This window comes from Pleuronectes platessa, chromosome 3, assembly GCF_947347685.1.
Source record: "Pleuronectes platessa chromosome 3, fPlePla1.1, whole genome shotgun sequence".
In the NCBI taxonomy this organism is placed as follows: domain Eukaryota; kingdom Metazoa; phylum Chordata; class Actinopteri; order Pleuronectiformes; family Pleuronectidae; genus Pleuronectes; species Pleuronectes platessa.
The window spans coordinates 18,373,469-18,395,838 of NC_070628.1; the positions used below are offsets into that span (position 1 = coordinate 18,373,469).

General features: G+C 41.5%; 1 protein-coding gene across 1 annotated transcript; it reads left to right on the top strand.

Annotated features, from left to right (window-relative positions):
* The first annotated feature begins 14,007 nt into the window (after window positions 1–14,007).
* Window positions 14,008–22,138, top strand: LOC128437034 (voltage-dependent calcium channel gamma-4 subunit-like). Its single transcript, XM_053419014.1, has 4 exons — window positions 14,008–14,230; window positions 19,160–19,243; window positions 20,693–20,833; window positions 21,573–22,138. The coding sequence occupies exons 1-4, from the start codon at window positions 14,008–14,010 to the stop codon at window positions 22,136–22,138; spliced, it is 1,014 nt and encodes a 337-aa protein (XP_053274989.1).
* Window positions 22,139–22,370: the final 232 nt, after the last annotated feature.

Sequence of the window (22,370 nt, forward strand, 5' to 3'; positions counted from 1 at the left end):
GGCGGTGGTGTCCGCACCTTTGGCGTCAATTTGATCTGCCTGGATTTCGTCCAATGATTTGATAATATCCAGCTTGAATCACTACTAGTCCCTTCTGCAAGTGTCCTGACTGTGACCTGATTCTCTCTCTACCCTCACCACTGCTGATTTGTTTTGGTCACACCTTTTAGTTCTGTGGGGAGTTAAAGTTAAGTTGACTGTTTGCCAGTTCACTTTATTCACAGCTGACAGGTCTTATTCCGGTGAGAGCTAGGTCAGAAAGGAAAGAGTTTGACAAGATTGTACTTTTATCTGTTTTTTCTGTAGTCGACTGTTACTTGACGAACTGACCGAGGTCGGGGGACGTTATCTGGGCAGAGTAACTCGCATAGCCGCAACCTGCAGTGAGCACTTTGACTGTCACACGCTACAGGATTACACGCTTCACATCTGCAGATATGGAGAGTTTAGAATATAGATTAAAGCCGCGACAGATGGCCATGTGCATTGGGTATGCACATTTCAAAGTCAAAAAGCATGATAGGTTGTATCAGTCAGGAAGCAGAAACTTATCTCTGGAGTAGAGGAGCCTTTTCGGGAGGTTCAAATTAAGTTGGAATAGTATTGCACACGTGCTCCAGCAGGTTTATCTCACATCCTCAGTTGCCACTGTTTAAGAGCAGCTCTTTGTTGTTGTTATATAACGTCGGTTTTCTCATGTGCACCACAACAGCTTCCGCCATGTTCACGTGAAGTCAGGAGCCAGAGCTCACCTTTTCCCATGTTTCAGTGCAGAGCTTAATGATACACATGATGAATGTGAGTTTAATAGGTTTGTTTTATTTGATGTGCAATTTCATAAAAACAAACAGACTGACTGGGGTAACATGGACGGGAGAGTCGGGTTAATAACAGATGGTGTTTGAACTTCCATGTGAGCCTCACCTCTTTCTGAACTTTCAGCCGTGTTCATTTACCAAAGGGAGGGTTTGTATTATAGACTGCTAGTCATATGCACATGACATGTTTTCTGTTTAAACTGCCAAAATCTGAATATTCTAATGGTTGTGTAAATTTTTTAAGTATATTGTTGTATAGTTTGTAAAGTAAATGAAACAGACCAAACATAATATTATTCTTTATTATCTCCCATTGCTTCTGTGTTTCCAGAGAACCCACAATTCCTTTTTACAGCGATCTTAGATGATCAAGTAATTACAAACAAAATTAAATCTGAAGGAAGAAAACCAATGAAGCAATCCTGCTTCATTGTTTTCTCAGTGTGAATAGGAAATAGAAAGGCCAAAGGGGATGTGGTTGTATTGTGATGTCAGGTGCTGTGAGGGTCTATCTTGATACAGGGCCTTTGTGAATCTAGGGTGTCATAAAGGAAACAAGCATAATGAGAATAAAATAGCTCTCCTGTAGAAATATATTGAACCAAATTATAGATAAATATTTTTCTAGCTTCCCCCCTATAATGCCAGAATATTGTTAAATGTTTGACCTACAGATATATGTGCCACGGAAAAAGTTGTGTCCAGGTTAAGTGGCAAAGTTTTGAGTATAAACATTTAATGCAGCATTTCAGTGTGAGTAAACATAATACAGAGAAACATTTTGTCTTGTGCTCTCATTTTATAGTTTAGTTTGGTATACTGTATTACTGGAATGATAATTATTGTTGGTATTTACTGTTGCATGGTGTGAATTCCACATGTTATTAACGGCAACATTTCATCACAGGATCGTGGTTATCAACCTGCAGAACATGAAAAAAAACATATATTCATATGAACTTATAAACACAACGTGTGCCAAACTAATCTTTCACACTCCTCAAAACTGATCTGATACAGTATTTTATTTATTTTAACACAATGTAAATATGAAATTAGCATTAACACAAATATTTGTATACATGGCAGTATAAGTAAAAATATGGTCCTTCTGTTGTTGATCTGCAGTAAATGTGACAGCTGCTTCGCCTCCTGCATCACATTGAGAATGTGAGCTTTTTGTATAATGGGAAATTCCATGTATGTAAAGTATTCAGATGGTGTCAGACATGAGATGTCAATATCTTTGTATTTTTAAAATCAGTCATTTTCATGATGTTAAATGTGTAATGGGATCTGTAAACTCAAAGAAATAAAGTCTCATGAGATTTGATAAACAAGAAGCGTGTTTCTTCTGCTCACGTCTCTGAAATGCCTGTATTATAAACAGTAGATATCGATTAAATAAAAAAATAGATGTTGATATCTATATTCATATTTGTTGTGAATGTGCCACAGGGTTAAATTCCAGTTTCTGACAGGCTCACGATTAACATAATTGTTTACCCACTCACGTCATTATCACCGGTTTGATTTCCTTTGCAGTGACATTACTTAACACCACATTGTATTCTGAACGAGGTGAACACATTTAGTCTGCTCCAGTCCTCCCTCCTGGTTTAGCTAAAAGAAGTGGCTGAGGGTGGGAGTGGGGGGGCTGGAGTTTCTCTGCATGAGTTCTATTTGCCCATTCCCATCGTTTCCAAATGATCAGATTATATGTCTCCCCTCTATCTTATTGTGAGTCGTTTGTTTTGTTCACCGTATTTTTGAGGAGAGTTGTGATTGTTTGACTTCTGTAACACGTTAATTTACTCAATTGGATATTTTTGGCTGAAATAAATCCCATCTTTGGAAAAGTAGTAATCCTGTGCTCACTTGTCCTTTGACTGCTTGGTCCCTGACAATGACTAGATATCAAGAAAATGAGACCCAGTCTTTTGCCAGGTATTTTTTTGGTTCCATCAATTCTGGTAAAAATACACATTTGCCATTTGTGTCACAGATAAGTCCTTCAGTGGCAGCTAAGACGCTAAGGACAGTCGTATGATAACAGAGACGTCTTCAGTTTTTCATAATAGAATAAACGTGTAAAGTTTTGTCCATAGAACAGTGCATGCCTTGATCCTGTGGGTAGTGGAAAATTGCAGCTGTATTACATACATCATGTGACACTGAAATCTGACCTCCGCCTATTAGAAAACAATGAATTATGGATGTGTAGTTATGGCTAATATGCTGCACAACATCGCCCTCTATTAACGAAGAGCGGAAATGCATATCAGTGAGATCTTGCATGAAACATACTAACGGCTGAATTTCTTTCTTTGAGCTCAGTCACACAACAAAAACAATAATGCACCATGATGGAATTATCGTATCAGGCATTAACAGTGATAAAGTCAGATCACTGCCACAGAGGTAGACACAGTGTGGACCCAGAGCTGCTCTGACTGTGAGAGCTGACTCTGATCCATCTGAGTGGCTGAGATGTGATGGACCGATCATCAGCAGGATGAAAACAGCTCATCTGCTTCATGCACGGATGTGCCCTCGAACTGAATGAGCAGTTTCATCTGAGGAGCTGATCTCCAACCCAACGTCTGATCTGCACGTTGCCAATTTCATTGTTGCAGGTAACTAATTGAATATGTCTCCCGCTGCCTCATGAAAGAAGAAAACAATGAATTATACAATAACTCATTCTCCTCCAGGTCTGCAGAAACTGGTTGTTTCTGATGAGAGGAAGCCCCGTGCCTTTTGACAACACCGCCATCTAGTGTCATTTCTGGGAAGACACACATCTTTCCTATGGTTTGTCTAGATGTCGGCCAATCGTAGTGCCGGGGCTGCCTTCTAGGAGGCGCTAGTCAGTTATTTTGCCACGCCCCTTCCTCAAAACCATATGAATGTCTGCAGGGGGTCTAACTACTACACAAATGTAGTTTGAGGGAGGTTGAACCTCGAACAGCTCTTTATAGCCTTTTCGTGTTGAGTTGATGAACTTTAATGCCACGCCACTTATATGGCGTCTGACGAAAAGTCACAGTAATCAATTTTTTTATTTTGTATTATTTTAATAAAAAAATTTTAATTTAACAAATTCAAAAAACAACATAAAACATTAATTAAAATAAAAAACCTAAATTTATTGTTTTAAATTAAAATAATTAATAAAATATTTAAAGTAAGTTAAATTAATTTTTTTAAATGGGTTAAATTAAAGTTTGACCCATTTTGGCCATATAAATATGGAATATGGCCAAAATGGCAACTAAATGCAAAAAAGTGGGCTTCATGTTGCGTTTTTCAAATTGCATCTATATACATTTCTGTTTGCCTGGTCATGATACACATGAGTTTCGTTTTTTGTGAAGATCGGTTAATGTGAACACGTTCCGGGGGGCTTGGGGTGCTCCGTTGAGCCAATTTGCCACGTCCATTGAAAATTCCTCCAGAATACGTAAAGTTTCACCACTTTCTAATTTTCTGCAAATTTTGGTAAGAATTATAACATGTTAAAGCCCTAAAAAAGCCAATTAATTTGCCTGAAAAAAAAATCATTAATTATCCTTACAATTTGGGCCTGACTGTCAGTGCCTGTCAGTGCTCGGGCCCTAATAATAATCTCCACTAACCGCAACAGGCTTCAAAATGCCTGTGCTCGGGTCTGTTAGTGCTACAACGTAGCCCTAGTTTCAAATGAAATGGAAAGATGGAGATAGAAAGATCCTTCATGCACATATTATATACACAACACATATTTACAGTTAAACACTCTTCGCAGGGTGAATATTTCTGGGGTATGAAAATCTGTGATGGAAGGAAATTAGATAGATTAGTAGAACATATGTCAGACTGAAGGAAACCCGCATGTGGCTGTTATTGTCATCGCTGACAAGCATCTTGGCTACAGTGAAGTAAAGAAGAGAAGAAGTATAGTGTCACGTTTTGCCAAGAAAAATGGAGAATTGTTTTCTTGCTGAAGATAAAGAGAAGCCGGTTTGCCAGATGCAGTCACTGTGATGAAACAGGCCAACCTCCATCGTCACCACAGCTGGAAACATGATAAACTGGACGAGTTTCAAAGAAAAATGTGTTTTGATCAAGCGAACACTGAACTGAAGACTTTCTGGGTCCAGCTAAAAGCTAAGAGGCTGAAACCTCATTCAGAGGGAGGATTAAGAAGGAGCCTTGCTGCTGCTGCAGACCTGATAGAAACCAGAGTCAGTTTGTCTGGAGGAACCATCGCAGAGCAGATTACTGATATGAAACACAATACTGACAAAAAACATGCATGAAAACTGCAACAAATACCAAACTAACTACCTTTAACACACATCCTTTCTGTGTTTGGGTTCACTGTCTAGTAAGAGGGAGGATTTGATGTAGTTTGAATTTAATTTGTGAGCCGTGCATGGTACTGCCAATGGGGAGGATTGACCAAGTTGTTTTAGCTGAAAACAGCCGATGGTGCAGCATTAATCATCATTATTATGTGACACCAGACGTCTCGCCAAAGAGAAGCCCTTCCAGCCAGCAGATTAGAGGAGCTAATGCAATATATTTTATTGTTCACTTTAGTATGGCCCTTCAAGAAAAGGTTCAAAAAGTGAAATGATCCATTGATAGGAAAAATGTTCCCCATCCGTGTAATCAGCAAGATAAGATGTTCACACTGCTTGGAGAGCAGCATTCTGATCAGTTTACAGAGTTTGTATTTTTTTCTTCCTGTGTGTGTGTGCTGCGCTACAGTTCTTATGCACCACTGGAAAGTGGCATCAACTGGTTTGAGTTTAATTAAAAGTCAAGATCACAATAAAGTGACAGATTTCTGGTTTGACATTACCCCCAAAAAGTCTAACCTCCTGCAGCATGTTTATCAGCGTTGTGCAAGTTCACTACTCTCATGAACTAGTTCAAAGTTCAGTTCATACAAGTAAACATGAATAGTTCACGTTCATAGTTCACCATTTAAATTCTGAACTAGTTCATATTTCAGTTCATTTCATAGTTTTAAGGTGGACAGTGAGAATGAGAGACTTAACTTGTTAAAGAAAACCTTATCCATCACTACCCCTTGCCTTTACTGTCGGAATGTTTATCAGACAGTGTGTAAAAATCCCTCAGATAATAATAAGGTGCATCGGATCTCGGATGTAGTTGCTGAGTCTGCGTCTCTGCTTTCTCTTGCCATCTGTATATGAGACCGAGAGCTGTTGTGTTGCAGGTATGGCCTGCCCCTTTAAGGAAAGTTTGTAGTGTGTGACGTAATGCACCAGGGTATTGTGGGAAAATACGCTAAAAGTGTGTTTATAAGGAGAAGTGTCGGATCACCTAGAGGTGATGCGACTGTTGCTTCTGCTGTATATCCGAGAAATAAAGTGGCCGCATTCCAAGTAAAGAAACATCTCCTCCTCCTTCTTCACGGAGCGGTCCGGACGGCTGGTTACCGGACAGACAGCGAGCCAAGATAACCAGTGACAGGGGCGGCTCCTGGTACAGGCGACATACGAGACTGATTTATCATGACGTGACACATGCAATGTAAAACAATACATTAACCCCGGGGACGCACCGGAGGTAGAAGCGCTGTGAAGAGCGGTCCGCCTCCTTTCCTCACCCATGTTAAATACTTTGCGCAGAAACTCAATGCGCAGGAATTGCGCGCGCAGATCCCCAACTAACGTACCCACTAAGTCTAGTTAGTTGGTTTCCGTTAGGCTAAATCTCGGACATTTTACGGGCACTGAGCAACGACATGGTGAAAGCATTCGCGTCTCTCCTGAGGAGAAAGTATTGAAATGTCCCGAGGGTCAGTGAACAGGTAGGGGTGGGGCACGTGAAAGTTCTAGGCCAATGGCTGTAGGGTTTTGTGGGATGCCAGGCTCTCATTGGCTGATGAGTTGGCGTATCAAGGGTGAATGAGGAAGGGGAGTGAAGAATACAGTGGTGGATGATAGGAGTGTCGGGGTTACGAACAAGAAGCGTGTCGTGTTCGCTGGACTTTAATAAAGTTACACATAAAGAGATAAGTTTCCGGTCGTCTATACGCGAGGACGCTACAATATGAACGGGTTCACCGTTTAAACTCATTATTTGTCATTGAGTTGCGTTCAGTTCATCGTTCTCATAAATGTGAACGTGTTCATTGAACGCGTTCTTTTGCGTTCGTTCAATCTATAACAACAATATTTCTACACCTTTCGCCCTCCTTGTTCCCCTTGTCTGTCTCCTGTTTTTCCCCTGACTACTTATGGAGAAGACACATCCTCTGTTGCCTTCTGCTGAATAAGTTGATTGTCAATGTAGCCAGCGTTTAGTCTCCGTTCAGTCGCAGGCCTGAAGGACAAACACATGTGGAGCCTGAGGCTGTGAGCGTTTATCAGACTGTCTCATTAATGTTGACAGTTGTTGCTTTTTCATGTTTCCCGCTCCATATCATGACCTCTGTGCTTGCTTTACTGAGTGTAATCAAGTAATGAATTAGACTTATAACGATGTAATGACACTGCATGTGTGTGCATGTGTGTATGTGTGTGTTTTATACTATAGGGACCGGACTGATTAGCTTGTGACTCACTGACAGGATGAGTTGTTTCAGTCCAGCTGTGAGCCCTCTGCTTTTTTCTCTGAGGGCAGAAGGAAATGTGATTAAAGACCTGAACAAAGTTATTGTTACACTGAAATCTTTATTTATTTATCTTTTTACTCTTATTTTACTGCTCTATTACAGAGGGTGGACAAAATATAAAAGGGAATCTACACAAGCGATATTGTTGTTGTAGCCCAGCTCAATATCTCGGTAAAACCAAAAACTATTTCTATTTCATTAGTTTAGACAGTGTCTTAATGCACTGGGCTAAAATGATGTATATGTGGAGCAGAAAGAATAGTAGTAGGCCCAGGGGAGGGATCAGTTGAAAAGCCGCCGGGTTCTGAAGAGGAAGAAAATTAAAGAAAAGGAAGAAAGGGATCAATGTCATGAGTGATGTTGTTCATACCACTTAACAAAACACTCGTGGTACACTTGATATTGGTGTATTGCTTGATTCCATATAACGTCTGTTCCTGAGAATGGGTATTTGCATCAACAATAGAAATCCTGGAGGTGTGAGTACTCATAAAATCTGAAGACACAGAGAAAGCATGAATAGAGGAGGCTGACATGTTTCCCTCTGTTATTGCATCTCCGGTGTCACAGTAGCTGAGAATAAGTTATTCAAACATGACGAAGGAGTAGAGATTCACAAAAATGTACAAAAAGTAAAAATATCACATTAACTTTTTTACTTGCTTTTAAATATGCATATATAATATATAAGCATTCAAAGTAAAAGTTCTTGCAGATAGCAACCTACTCCCAAATGCAAGGGTCTAGTAGTGGAGTGGAGTAACAGTGAAAAGCACCTGAAAATAAAGCGATTTAATCTAAGTACAGTTATAGGAATAATGTACTCGAGTACAGCAACTGAGTAAATGTACTTAGTTACATTTCAGCACTGGCTATGAGTCTGTTCAGTTATTTGCTCTGGCTGTTTAAATATTGGGGCTGACGCACCTGAGACTATGGATCAGTGTTAATTTCGTTGACGAAGACGATGACGAAATATATTCGTTAACGACCTTTTTTCCATGACGAAGACGAGAAGAAGACGTAACGAAAACGAATCTTTGAAAATAAAAACTATGACGAAATCTATTTTAATTTTCGTTGACGAGACGAGACGAGACGAAAATGTTGGTGGTTGACTAAGTCACAATAATTTTTAAAACATCATCGTATCAGGCCGTCATGAAGTATCAGTAGCGGGCGAGTGAATCTGTGTGTGTGTGTGTGTGTGGCTGTGCGCTCCCAGATAGCGCTCCGGTCCGTAGCTCCGCCCCCCGCCTCGCGCACTCGCTCAGAGAGACACAGTGAAAGCAGAGCGCGTTCTCGTGGAGCAGCCTCTCAGTGACCGACTGCTTCTTAACTATGGAAACAGTGAAAACACAGAGTTTCTCTGGTCTCAGCTGGTCAGAGATCAGCGCCGCAGCTTCTTCATCAGAGCAGAAGCTGCAGTTGGTTTGTACCGATGTTCAGTTTCTGTGTCCGGCTCCAGTCTGACCTGCTCTCCCTTTTTGTTTTCACATTTAAAATTAAATATATATTTTTAAGCTATTAGGCTGCAGCTATATGTTTTTATAGAAAAGGAGTTTAATGTGGCTATTAAATGTGACTAAAACTAGACTAAAATGGAATTTGTTTTCGTCGACTAAAACTAGACTAAAACTAAGAAGGATTAAAATGACTAAAAGGTGACTAAAACTAATATGCATTTTCGTCAAAAGACTAAGACTAAGACTAAATCAAAAATAGCTGCCAAAATTAACACTGCTATGGATAAGATCAGACAATTAAGATCCTGAGACAAAGATTCTGTGAAAAAAGCATATTTTTATTTGAAAGTGGACTTTTGGTTTGCTGATTGCAAATCGTGGTATTGGCCACTGGGGGGCTCCTTAAAATATTCAATGTAAACAAACCCTGTGAAACAACCCAGACAGTGTCTCTCACAAACAGAGGTAAGATAAAGACCCATCTTCAGTATTTCTATCAGTAGCCAATTACTTTTATAACATGTCTAAAACTAAACTCATCACCTATTGATGAATTTAAATAATTCACTTGCTTGTTTCTCACCTTTCATTGAACGAGAACAAAATCCTCAAAAGATTGCCCTAATCAATTATCAACAGGGGGATTTATATTTGAAGATTTCACAACTTGGCTTTCTGAATTATTTAGGAGAAATTCCCTTTTTTTCTTCTATCACTGATGTTGTGCAGCCAGATCCAAGGCTGGTTGGACTCGTGGGATGAGAAATGTGATGTTTAAAGACTAAATGAGCCCTTTTCAAAATCTATAAAACCACCTGCTGCTCGCTGCCACCAGTCGAAACACGTTTGAAAAGTCAGCGGTGGACAGTGGACACATGGAGCAGTGTCTCATTTCATGTGATTTGGGCACAAAACATTTTCCATATTAGTTAACTTTGAAAAACATGTGACAGACAAAACCCAAATCCTCTACAAGATCAAAAAACAAATGGAAAATCTTTCAAAAGCTAATAACAGGCTCTTCAAAAACGTGCTATTTGAGTGCAATGCTGTTCTAACTGTGAGGAATGATGGTCCAATAAGTTAAGATTAGTTCCAATAAACTGGACTTTCCCTTTAAAAACATAGCCCTTTATTTAATTGTAAGACAGGAAAAACAGAAAGGGGACAGTGTACATTGATTAGTATGGGTACTATGGTTCATATAATTGTATGAGAGATTGAGTCGATCAGACAGAGTGCAACAATCAAATAGAAAACAGTTAAGCAAACAAGCAGATAACAAACTTACATTTAGAACGTAGACATGCGTAAAAAACCTAGAGCACATATACAGACACAAAGCACAGACAGTTAATATAAGGATGACTATATGACAAATGAAAACATAGACAAAAGCACATGGACATCACAAATATCCAATTTCCATGTTGTAGGTCCAGTGTTAAAACGACACATGTCAGAACTTGTGCTCCGTTTGTTCCCTACAAGCCTGAAACCATATTCTCTGAGTCGGAGTTAAGCTTTTCCCACATTTCCCGGCTGGTCTATATTTTCTTTGAACGTTTAATGTTTCCTCTCTTCTTTCCTCTGTCAGTCTTTCATCTTTATCTCACTTCTTCTTCTTCTTCTTCTTCTTCTTCTTCTTCTTCTTCTCCCTCCTCTTCTCCTTATTTCCCTCATTTCGCTCTTCAAAAGAAACAAGACCCAAAAACTGCTCCCTTAACCCTGCACTCTTGTCAAAATCAGTTTTTTGACAAAACAATTTCAAAAGAAATGACAAATTACTTCCGTGAAGGACCGTCCAATTTCAAATCTAAACAGCTCCGGCGCATTGGCACTCTCACTGATGCTGTGCTCCAGGCAGCCGTGCAGCATTAATCTCTTGCACTGGATAGGCCAGTTCGTGGCAGATACTCAAAACAAGTGGGGAAAAAAGACATACTATCAACACTGAAGTTCAGAGAGGTCATAGAGAAGATGCCAAAATCGTCGAGGAAGAAGAGAACACCATGAGAACGGAGGAAGCTGGCAGAAGAGACGCCAATTACCAGAGTGAAGGGCCAAAGCAGGGACAATGGAGAGGCTGGAAAAAAGAGAGAGGGAGAATTGAAGATGGAAAAAGACACTTTAAAACATGTGGATGATGAGAATGAAGGTCCTGATCAGTGGCCCCAGTGTAGTCTCATCACTACAGTCACAGTAAGCAGGCTGTGTGAAAAGACCACATGTCAATCGCACTGGGATGTAGCAGCGACCAGACAGAATCTTGGGAGAATGAAAAAACAGCCCAGACACCTGAAGGCCAAACCACATGAGGCTTTGGAAGAGAAGAATGAGTCTAAGATAAAGAGGGAACAGCGTGGCTGAAAAATCAATGTTCACCGTGTAGTAAGTCTATACCGTAAATGTTAGATCTGTTCTGTGGAGCTTATTTATTTATTGATATGTAAAGATACACTTTGGTATTTCCATATTGCTGAGACTGGTTGGTTAAAGAGATTAACACTATTAGAAGGACTCTGGTTCTGGAAGTAAATTGCCCAGTCATTTCCTCCACTGATGTAGAAAATCCCTATATAATTTTTTTTACTTAAATGTAAAACCTAAAAACCCACTATCTACATAGTTTCTTTAAGATAAAAGATACTACACATCCCATAAGCCAACGGGAATGATCCCGTTCAAAAGACTCCCAGTGCGTCTTTTTGAATTTAGCTTTGTTGTTGTAATTTGTTTACGTTTTTCTTTTCCTCAGCTCTAGAAAACCAAGGCATGGTAGAAATGGAAAATATTTAACCCAATTTCCCAATCTCGTAGCTGGCCTTTGTATTTTGGAAGGGGGGTTGTTTTGTATCATGTGTGTTTATAGAGTTTTGGGAGAACACTTGTGTAAGAGTAAATGGAAATCCAACTCAGGCTCTGCTGTAAATTTAACTTGAATATTTAATTTAATTTAACTCTTAACAGCAGCAACGGCATTATTAGCAATCTGGAAAAACGATCATGAACCAAAAATGACTGAGCAGCTCGGTCTGCTGTTTTAAAGACGTGTGTGAGGCAGCATCTGAGAGATTTCCATACAGCGGCACATTGGTCTGTTGGTGGAATAAAAGCTTTCTGGGCACTGAAATATTGTACCAAAGTAATTGTTTTGTTTGCGGATGCAAAGCGTCTGTGGGCTGCTCACCTGCTGAGACGCCCCCCCTCTCACCCCCTTGTTGAGACAACAGAGGTCCAGCAGACGTCTTCCACTTCGACCCACTAACAGGGCTGAGCCCACTCTGTTGCGTCGCAGACACAAGTGTTGCACATCATACTTTACTGTCTCAAATTGTAGAACGTGAGGCTTGTGAGCTTGTTAACATATTCTCTCCCTGCTCATCCTGTATGTTTTTGTCCTAACTCTTTATAACATTGCACTACTCCTCCACCTTCTCCTCCCCCCTTCTCTCCTTTCTCCCTCATTCTATCTTTAAATCCCATGGGGTCTACTCGTCTACTGGTCCGGACAAGGTCAGTGTTCATGCTGGAAAAGGTCCTAAAGAGGTAAAACAACAAGTTTACACATACAGGACTCAGACTCAAACCCTAACCATAGTTAGTACAGGCCAAACCCTCACCTAACCCTTACATTAAAATGTGTGTCCACCTTAAAATGTATTGTTCACATATGGTGGTTTCTTTTCATGCCCATAAGGAACCCATAATGTAAATGGGTTTAGATCACACACACGCACACACACAGACACACACACACATGTTTGTACATCCATCTTAATGAGGAAACCCATTGACATAATACATTCCCTAGCCCCTCACCCTAACCTCAACCATCCAACTAAATGGCTAACTATCACCCTAAGACCCAGTTTTTACCCTCAAATAGCCCATTGAAAAGTGAAAATGTCCTCACTCAGTAGGGTCTGTGCTTAAAATGGCCATAACAATATCAGTACAGGAACACACACACCCACACACACACACACATTCTACACTCTTTTTGCTCTCGTTTGCAAGGACCAGGAAATGATTCAGATCTTAACATGGTTTCCCTCAGTCAAAAGGATGGAACAGTACAAAACTGTACGTTGCCTCCTTCTCTGCGCCAGGGAGGGAAAAAACATTTCTGCACACAAGGTCTTAAATTCTCAGGTCCGACCCTATAAGTACACACTATGAGACTTCATTTAGGGAACATCTGAGTGTGACTTTGTGGTTACTTTTCCACTTCTTTTGGGAGCTTGTTCATATTGCATACAACTTCAAAGTCGTTTCTGATGTTTTAAGAAATAGTTTATCAGTGGTGACACATCTTTAAAGTTCAACCCTAAATCAAATCTTTCTAATCTCGCTGGTGTATGTTTTTTTAATTCTTTTTTTCTTGATTTCGAGGTGTTTTTGGAAATAATTTAAATCCTCAGAACAGCATGTATGATTTATACATGTGTGTGTGGGGGGGGGGGGGGGGGGTTGCAGACCTGCTTGTTAGTATCTTTGTGCGATAGGATACAAATTGCAAATGCATTTTTTTCTCCTCACAGAAGATGCTGGATTCTCCTGCTGTGTAACATCACTGTCTGTGTAAGTGCAGATCTGATGTTTTCCTCCTCCAGCAGCTGTTCCTCACTCCGTCCCTTCCCATTGGCTTGGCTGTAACTGGGGAAGGTGTGGTCTGGATGAACGAATCATCCTAAACCACCCACTGCAAAGAAACTGTTGCCAGACCGAGATATGTGTTAGTCTACTGGGTCTCCAGAGGTATAAAGGTGCTCTTGTTCAAGGAATGTATCTCCAGATTTCAGCCACCTGTAGCAGGATTTAAGATCAACACGCGACCAGAGAACCGGGGAACTGCTGTTGCGTCAGGATCTGCGACTTGGACTGAACTCCATCTGAAGTTTACGAGGGAGAGGAGCTCTAAACGAGCAGTTACGCACCGAGACTTGGCTTGATAAGGAGGAAAACCCGCGAGATGCGAGCGCTTCTGCTTCCGACCACATCCATTGGAACCGTGCGCTCTTCCTCGCCGTGCGCGTAAGCTGCCTGTGGAGGACCTATGTGGAGGAACCGCACATTATGAGACGCCATGGCATGTTGTGAGCGAGGGGTTCAGACCCTCGTGGCCATCGTGGGGGCCTTCGCCGCGTTCAGCCTTATGACCATCGCAATCGGCACCGACTACTGGCTCTACTCCCGCGCGTACATCTGCAACACCACCAATGTTTCCTCGGATGACAACCAGATGCAGCCCAAGAAAGTGAGAGGCGACTTGACGCACTCTGGTCTGTGGAGGATCTGCTGCATCGAAGGCAAGTGTTAGTCAGATAAGTTGGTGTCTAACTTTTATCTTATATCTTAAGCGCTGACGCGCATTTTGTCCACTCATGTTCCAGGTGACCTCCCTCTGATTGTTTCATTTACAATGCAGAAGTGGTAACGTGTGATCACATATTCACAATGTGATGAAACGTGATTTGGAAAAAAGCGTAAAGTGAAAACGACTCGGGGGGGGGGGGGGGGGGAATGAATATTCGCGATATACATCCCAGTGTTGTCCCTTATCCGTGGTGGTGTGACAGCGCATCAAAAATAGGAACCACCGACAGGGTTGAACATAATCAGACCATCATGGACCTGTTGCTGAATCCAAGAAATATAATTTACAGTAGAAAGTTCCGTGGAAGTGATGCTTCATAGGACAAACTGGAGGGAGAGTGTTCCTTGTTGCGCGCAAAGCCGATGCTGTGTGTGCGTAAAGACACGATTCCATGAAAAAAAGATGAAACAAATGTAAAACAACATTCATTTAACTATCGTGGATTTACATTTATTATTTAAGTATCCATTCTAATTGTCTCATAACTGTAATATGGTTGCTTGGAAACTTATCCCATATAATTGCTTGCATTGAAACAAGTTTGGAGCCCCATAATGTTGAGTAGATTCTCTTGTTATTGTCTGCTGTTCCTGTGTATATCCATGTTCCACAGCCACGCCTGCGGGGACGTGGACTGGGCTCCGTCTGTCGGGAGAGCAGCTCGCTGTGGTTTGGAAAGTATCAGTAACAGTTACGCACGACGGATTAAACGCAATCGATGAAACCAATCAGTTGATCCGTGGAAGTTTAGTCGCTCGTGACGTCTCCCATCAGCGGGACGGGGCGCTGTCCACTTCTCCTGGTGCTGAAATCTCCACCACCTCTCCTAATCGGGGATCTTCAACCTACTCAGCAACCGCAGGCTAAATACATCTATGCTAGACAGCTCCGATGCAAAGAGCCAACCATAACAAGCTGGAAGCTGGAACGGCGTTCCCAAGTACAACCGAACAAATATAATTATAAAGTTAAAAAAGCATATAACAAGTATATTTGTATATCAAACCCTCAGTACATAGATACACAGATATATCTGACGATAGCGAGTGACTTTAATCACAAACGACAGAATATGTAGATGCAGACATGACATAAGAAGATTTTAAGGAAGGACGCTCGTGTCTCCCATGATTCCACGTCACCTGAAGGATGCATCTCTCAGACATGTAGTAGAGACCAGACATTGTGGTTGGGGTTGTCCATTTGAAGATGCAGCACATTTTACATGATGATCTATTCAGCCATTATAGAAGTGACACTTGATTTTGACATGCACTTGCACTGGAAATTAATTTAAAGATGGAAGTGCTATTCCTGGATTGAGAGAGTCGTCAGCTGGAGTGAGACTTAGTTCTCGCTGCTCTTCAACATCTGCAGTCATTTTCACCGTCTCTCTCTCTCTCCACACATACAGAGCTGAAACTGAAGGTAACACACCTTCTCTTGCTCCTTCTCGTTTTATTTCTCTCACATGCACACCTACACATATGCACGCCACATTTGCACATATGCCACACTTCAGTGAAAGTCAATCTAAGTGACCTTTGTTGGCACAATTGTGTCTGCAACTGATGCTCCCGGAGCCAAAAGACCAGTGGTGGATCTGGGACTTTTCCAAACCAAAAAGGGGGCTACAATTTACAGAGGGGACAATTATATATCCAAAATTCATGCACAATTCCTGATTCAGTAAGGTGCACACTCCTTGTTTACTGTTATATCTATAGCTCTGAGCAAAGCCACATAGCATGGAGAAGTATATATTTATACTTCTCCATTCAAGCATATCTACTTCAAAAAAGCTTAATAAATTAAAGAATCGTCATTTTTTGGGGGGGGGGGTTGTCAGTACATGACTAGTTTTTTATAAATACTACTGACAGGACAGGGACACTTAAGGGGCCAATAAGATTATGGAGCCAGTGCCCCCCTGGCTCTGCCCATAGATCCGTCCCTGACCAAGACTTTCCAAGAGTTGGGTGAAGTCAGAGTGACGACGACCTCAATCAAAGATTTGCTTTATAGACACTTAAAAAATGAAGCAGCTTTGATGCACCTTTGAAACTTTAGTTGCTCCCTCTTTTCAAATGTGAAAAAGTAAAGTCATTATTTATGCTTCCTTGTAGCCAACCTTGATTTAAAAGTATCTACTTAGTTTTTGTTTCTTTCTTGCCTTGAAGTCTAATCTTTTCTCAGAAAGAAGAAGAGGAGGGACTCTAATCAGTTGTATCAGGTGAAACGAGAGGCATAAACAATGGTTAAGCCGCAGGAGTCTTTGGCTAACCTTGTAGAAGAAATTACGCCGGTCTGTGTGCCGAGCTGACATCTGTATGAGTGTCGTATCCTGTCGAACACGCTGAGGCTCGATGAAGGTGAGTGCTGGTGGCAAATTAGCTTTTTAAAGGAAACAAAGTGAAGTGTTGTTCTGCAGCTGAAATACAACAACTCTCACTTGCTCGAGCCCCATCTCACCAAGTGTTTCCTGATTATATAAGCTTTTGTATCATGAAGGCTGATTTCCGCTTTTGTGGCTTTTTCCTGTGTGTGTGTGTGTGTGTGTGTGTGTGTGTGTGTGTGTGTGTGTGTGTGTGTGTGTTTAAGCTTGCTGAATGCATTAGTAAGATGTCAAAGGCGTCCTCTGAGAAGCGGAGCTAGAAATGTGATTCTGGGTTGCCGGGGGGATGTTGCCATGGTGAAGCTATGCTGAGTAATAAAAGATGGGCTCCGGTCTCTCAGACAGATGGGCTCTGGGGAGATACCTCCCCTACTGAGCTCCCTCTCTTTCCCTCTCGTCTTTCCTCGGGTTATTAACTCACTGGCCTTCTGCGTGGTACTTATTGAGATAATAACTTTTCTTTGACATCTTCACTTTTTGTTTGAATATAGCTATTTTTCGGATTTCGTCATTATTTATTGTTATTCTTAACTCTGCACCTGTCACTTTTTTTCCAATATCTTTTGGAGGGACCAATCATGGAAAAGTCAGCGACCTCAGAAATATGAAATACATGCGAGGTAGACAGACACCTGGTGTGCTGCATATATGTCACAGTGATTGTGCTTCCGTATCGATCCAGAGGGTGCACTTGGCACATAAAAGATTCAACGGTAGCTGAGAGAGGGCTGAAGAGGGAAAGATTTAACAACATGAGATAGGACAGAAATTGGAACATGGCAGTGGTGAGTGTGTGTTGAGGCTGAGAGTTGAAAGAGAATGAAGGAGTGAGGTTGAGAGAGTGGAGTGTGGACTCCTAAGTATGTTTCATTTTTCTGTCTATTTTCATTCTCCAGCACTTAAGTTAAACATGCTCTGGGTGAAAACGTTTTTCAAGATGGACGACACATCTTGATTTACAAAGACGGACGAAGCATCTCCACTTTCTCCCACTACTTTGTCCATGTCCCATTTACCACCATGGAGGAGGCACCTCACCAGCTGGTGATCGAGACGTATCGGCTTCACTTTTGGGGAGCAGTCACCTTGTCTATCTTTATATACAGTCTACAATTCAGTTTGTCAATGGCCACACCCACATCCCTGGAAAGACACTTTCTAGTGTTTACAACAGCACATGAAGGAGCGGGTGTGTAAACAGTACCTGTTAAGATGCTCTGTGATGTTGTCTTTATTCACATCCAGTCTTCTCAACAAAACACAGTATGTGTATTATTTAAACATTCTGAAGTCCATTTGTTCAATATTTGAAATCTTGTAGTGTTCACATCCATGTTTGGCACCAGGAAAAGTGTGAAATCGTCAGGAGGTCTTAGTTTTGCGTCATGTGCACACTCATGCACCCATAGACAAACATAATGGGGACATAACATTTCTCCATCATGCTGATGGTCGTCACAAACTCCTTTAATTCAGGAAAATCATCAAACAGTCCTTCTGCTTGATAAGTTATAAACAGCTTTGAAACATTTCTTCATGTGGGTGGATGTGAAGCTCCAGGTTCCTCAATCAAGTAGTTTAAACGTTTATTCGTACAAAACAAATCTGTGCTGTGGATTTAATCATAGTTGTACAATTAAACACCACAAAGAAATGGCACAATTTATATTTGCCTTAACCCGAACACTTTATTTTCTTTTTCCTATTTCCTACTTTACATTTTTTCACCCACTGAAGGAGCATCATCTCACGTAACATCCAAACCAAAGGAACTACGAGCTTATGCTATTACACTTTTATATATTTCTTGCACAATAAACTGAGAATTCACGCTGTGATAAGTTTAGTTCCTGTGTCAGTGTTTAGGGATTTTAAGTTATTAACTACCTACATAGATTAGAATAGATAGATTACTCTCATGTCAGGTGACACATCCACAGGTGGGTTGGTTTTGGTGTCTGGTATCGTCTCAGAACCAGTAGAAAGATAACAAAGACAGAGGTGAGAAGAGGCAGCCGTGAAAATCAGGCATCAGACGTTTTAATTCAAAGTCTAATCTTTTAATATTCATAATGTCCCAATGTTTTATTCCCTTCAAAGTGTAAGGAAGATTTTCTCAGAATAAAAGGTGCCCGAGGGCTCCAGAACTTCAGAAACACATGCAGCCTGTCCTGAAATGGTTTCTGACACGGTTCGAGGGGCAAACAGGCGATTTCTCCCCCAGTATAGATATTCTCCACCACTAAAGACACTCCTGCTTTTCCATGGCTGTTTTATCTGAGGATCATGAAACCTGCCTGTTGATTCAGCAGATGGTTTAACATGTAGTTTCTCTCTCACACCTTGTGTATCAAACAGAGCTTCTGGTGTCAAGCTCTTTTATAAAGACACAGAATTTTCCTTCAACTGCTGTCACTGTTCTTGCCCCCGGTTGCATTAACACTTGTGCTTCTGGCTCCTCCGCAGGTATCAATAAAGGAAGCTGTTTCCGGATCAATCACTTCCCAGAGGATAACGACTACGACACAGACAGCTCTGAGTACATCTTACGTAAGTGGTTGCAACATCGTATATTCAAACGCCTCAACCCTTAATCTGCGCTCTTCTGTTTTTCTTTATTTTTTGGAGCAGTGGTGGAGTTAGCACTGCAGAACTTGATGTGGTCATGACATCTCCATCCCTCCCCCATAAAAGCCTGATGTCATGACAGTAATTGGAGCTATGGAAATGATGAAGTGTGTTGTGGGCTGATGACCAATAGGGCTCGTCTCCACATTCGACCGAGGGAGTTAAACAAAGGTGTTGGGGAGAGAGGTCACTCTGAGCACAGGCCCCGGACTATATCTAACCTCTGCTGTTGCTACATTTCCACTGTTTCATACCTTTCATACATGTTTGTTGGAGGTTTCAAATGAGATTCACTCAGCATATTATATTTGTTTTCCAGTATGATGCCCTGTCTGCCCCCATAGAAAACCTTTCCCATCTTTGCTGTTGTCTGTATTGATAATTCAAGGGAATTTAATCCAGCCCTATCTTGGTAACCATCATGCACGTCTGCTGGAGTGTCTAAGATTCAGTATCTGTGGAAGTTTTTGTCTGTTAATCCTAAATCAGTTACTGCTTCTTCTTTCACTCCCTATATTTCTGTGACAGAGTTACGACACATGTCAGCCACGCCTGCCACATATTGTTATATACGGGGCCTCAAGTGTTGGAGGATCACAGTTGAGTGTTTAAAGTACTTCAACCCTGTGACGATGTAAGAATACAAAAATCGAATCTAATGCTGAATAGCCTCATGAATAGTAATTATACTTCTACTTATGATTATTAAGTCAATAGTAAGGGTATTATTGTATTATTTCTGCTACTGGAACTTATACAGTAGTACTATATTTAGTATGGCACTATTGACATATGAATCACAGTAGGATAGGGGCACAGACACCGAATTCTTTCAGGTCAGTATGAATATTGATATTGAAGCTTTTGCAAATGTAACGGCGTTATATTATCTTTTCATTTTTCAACATAAAAGCAAAATTAGGTTGAAACCAAGATCTATACTTGAAACTTAGCAAGACATTTTACGCCAAAACAAAACCTCAGTGTGCAATCTGGTGTACAACATATGTAATAGGAGCGTTATTTCTTATTATGCCTCCGCATGGGTGACAGCCAAGGGCCAGAGGAATTCTGTTTTCAGTCGGTGTGGACACGATATCTCAACAGCACCACGTGGGATTTATTTTCAAATTTGGTACAGATGTTCAGTTCGACTCAAGAATGTAAAGCTAAATTTCAGTGGCCAAAGAGAAAAGTCACCTCAAATAAGTCCAGAAAAATGATATAGACTGACCGAAACTGCACTGGCAGAGCATACAACCACACGGTATTCTTTGGCATTCGTAAAACAAAGACTTTACCCAGCATGTGTTTCCTCTTTCGTACTGACAGCGAGGCCCCACTCTCTTGTCCTCTGTCTCTTGTGAACAGGTATAGTACGTGCCTCCAGCCTGTTCCCCATCCTGAGCAACGCCCTGCTGATGCTGGGTGGCCTGTGTGTCGGTGTTGGACGCATCTACAGCGGCAGGAACAACATCCTGCTCAGTGCTGGCATCCTGTTCGTGGCTGCAGGTACGATGAAACTGACAGTGCACCGCGGGTAAAGACACACACTGGGGCGGGGACAAAAAGATTGTGTTGCAGACACAGAGGGAAAGGAAGTCAACAGGTAGAACGAAAAGACAGACACAATACAACAAGGTCACAATACAACAAGTTTTCCCTTTAGTGTCAGTTTGACAAGTCAAGAATTGCGTTGTCCTGCCTCCTCCATGGTAGTGGATGGGACATGGATCAAAATAAAAAAGTTAAAGTCCATGTCATTACAAAGTTCTTAAAAAGGGGTTCTGTCATTTCAGGTCTTTCATCAAAATGATGTAAATTTCTCCAGTAAGTTTGATTTTAGTTTGTTAGTTTGATGCTATAACAGTTAAATAGGACATGATAGACAACTGCTTCCTGATTGGTTGTGTGTGTAAATCTGCGGGACATCACTGCCCCGGCATCATCCTTCGATTGCTACTGTCGGGACTTTGGCTCCAAATTTGAAAGATGGCAGTGTTTGTATGAAGGATATTTTGCAATCATTTCTCGGTAGTGCTAGGAAGTGGAGGGCCGTGTTTAATGTTATTTAATTTATTTTATTTGATGTCTATGTACTCTGGTGTTGAATGTGAGTGTGTGAATCCAAACAGAATCAACTGCATATGCACTTGTACAAGCTCTAAGTTTTATTGTTCATTTTTGTGCTTAAACATTGTGAATTTGACATTTCTCCCTCTATCTGTCCTTCTCTCATTTCTGTCTCCAGGCCTGAGCAACATCATCGGCATCATCGTCTACATCTCGAGCAACGCCGGCGATCCCAGTGACAAGAAAGACGAGGACAAGAAAAACCACTACAACTACGGCTGGTCCTTTTATTTCGGCGCCCTCTCCTTCATCGTGGCCGAGTCGGTGGGCGTTCTTGCCATCAACATTTACATCGAGAAAAACAAAGACACGCGCTTCCGAGCCAGGCACGACTTCATCAAAACCATACCCTCCTCTTCACCTTACTACCGCATCCCGAGTTCCCGCCACAGACGAAGGCGCTCACGCTCCAGCTCCAGGTCGTCTGACCCGTCCCGTGAGCCCTCCCCGGTCGGGATGAAGATCGGTGGAGGTAGTGGTGGAGGAGGAGCAGGAAGAGGGTTTGGAATGGGGTTGCCGATGGGGGATATATCCCTGTACGCCCTTAGTAGGGACCCCCTGAAGGGCGCAAGTGGGACTGCAGGGCCCTACAGCCCTGAGAGGGACTCTGGGTTTTTACAAGTCCACAACTGCTTCCAGAAGGATATGAAAGACGGGGTGAACAGGAGGACCACGCCGGTATGAGGTCGGGAGCGTATCGCTGCGTGAAACTATAAGCTTGACGGAGCACATTAGATATCTTACAGTTGATGAAAAAAGGACAATTCCTCCCCCGGGGCTGTTCAGGCAGCAGCGATGTTGAAAGGTCAGAGCTCAAAATTGTTTTCCTTGCGTCCCTCTGTGCCAGTCTGCTTTTCATTCAGATGAGAACTGATAACAAAAACAACCTTTTTGTGATATGACTTCTAAAATGTGA

What these genes read in the sequence shown, in the direction of transcription:
- LOC128437034 (XM_053419014.1), top strand. Translation starts at nt 14,008, where the DNA reads ATGGCATGTTGTGAGCGAGGGGTTCAGACCCTCGTGGCCATCGTGGGG. An exon ending in GAGGATCTGCTGCATCGAAG is followed by an intron (nt 14,231 to 19,159) that starts GCAAGTGTTAGT and finishes GCTCCTCCGCAG; the next exon opens with GTATCAATAAAGGAAGCTGT. An exon ending in CAGCTCTGAGTACATCTTAC is followed by an intron (nt 19,244 to 20,692) that starts GTAAGTGGTTGC and finishes TCTTGTGAACAG; the next exon opens with GTATAGTACGTGCCTCCAGC.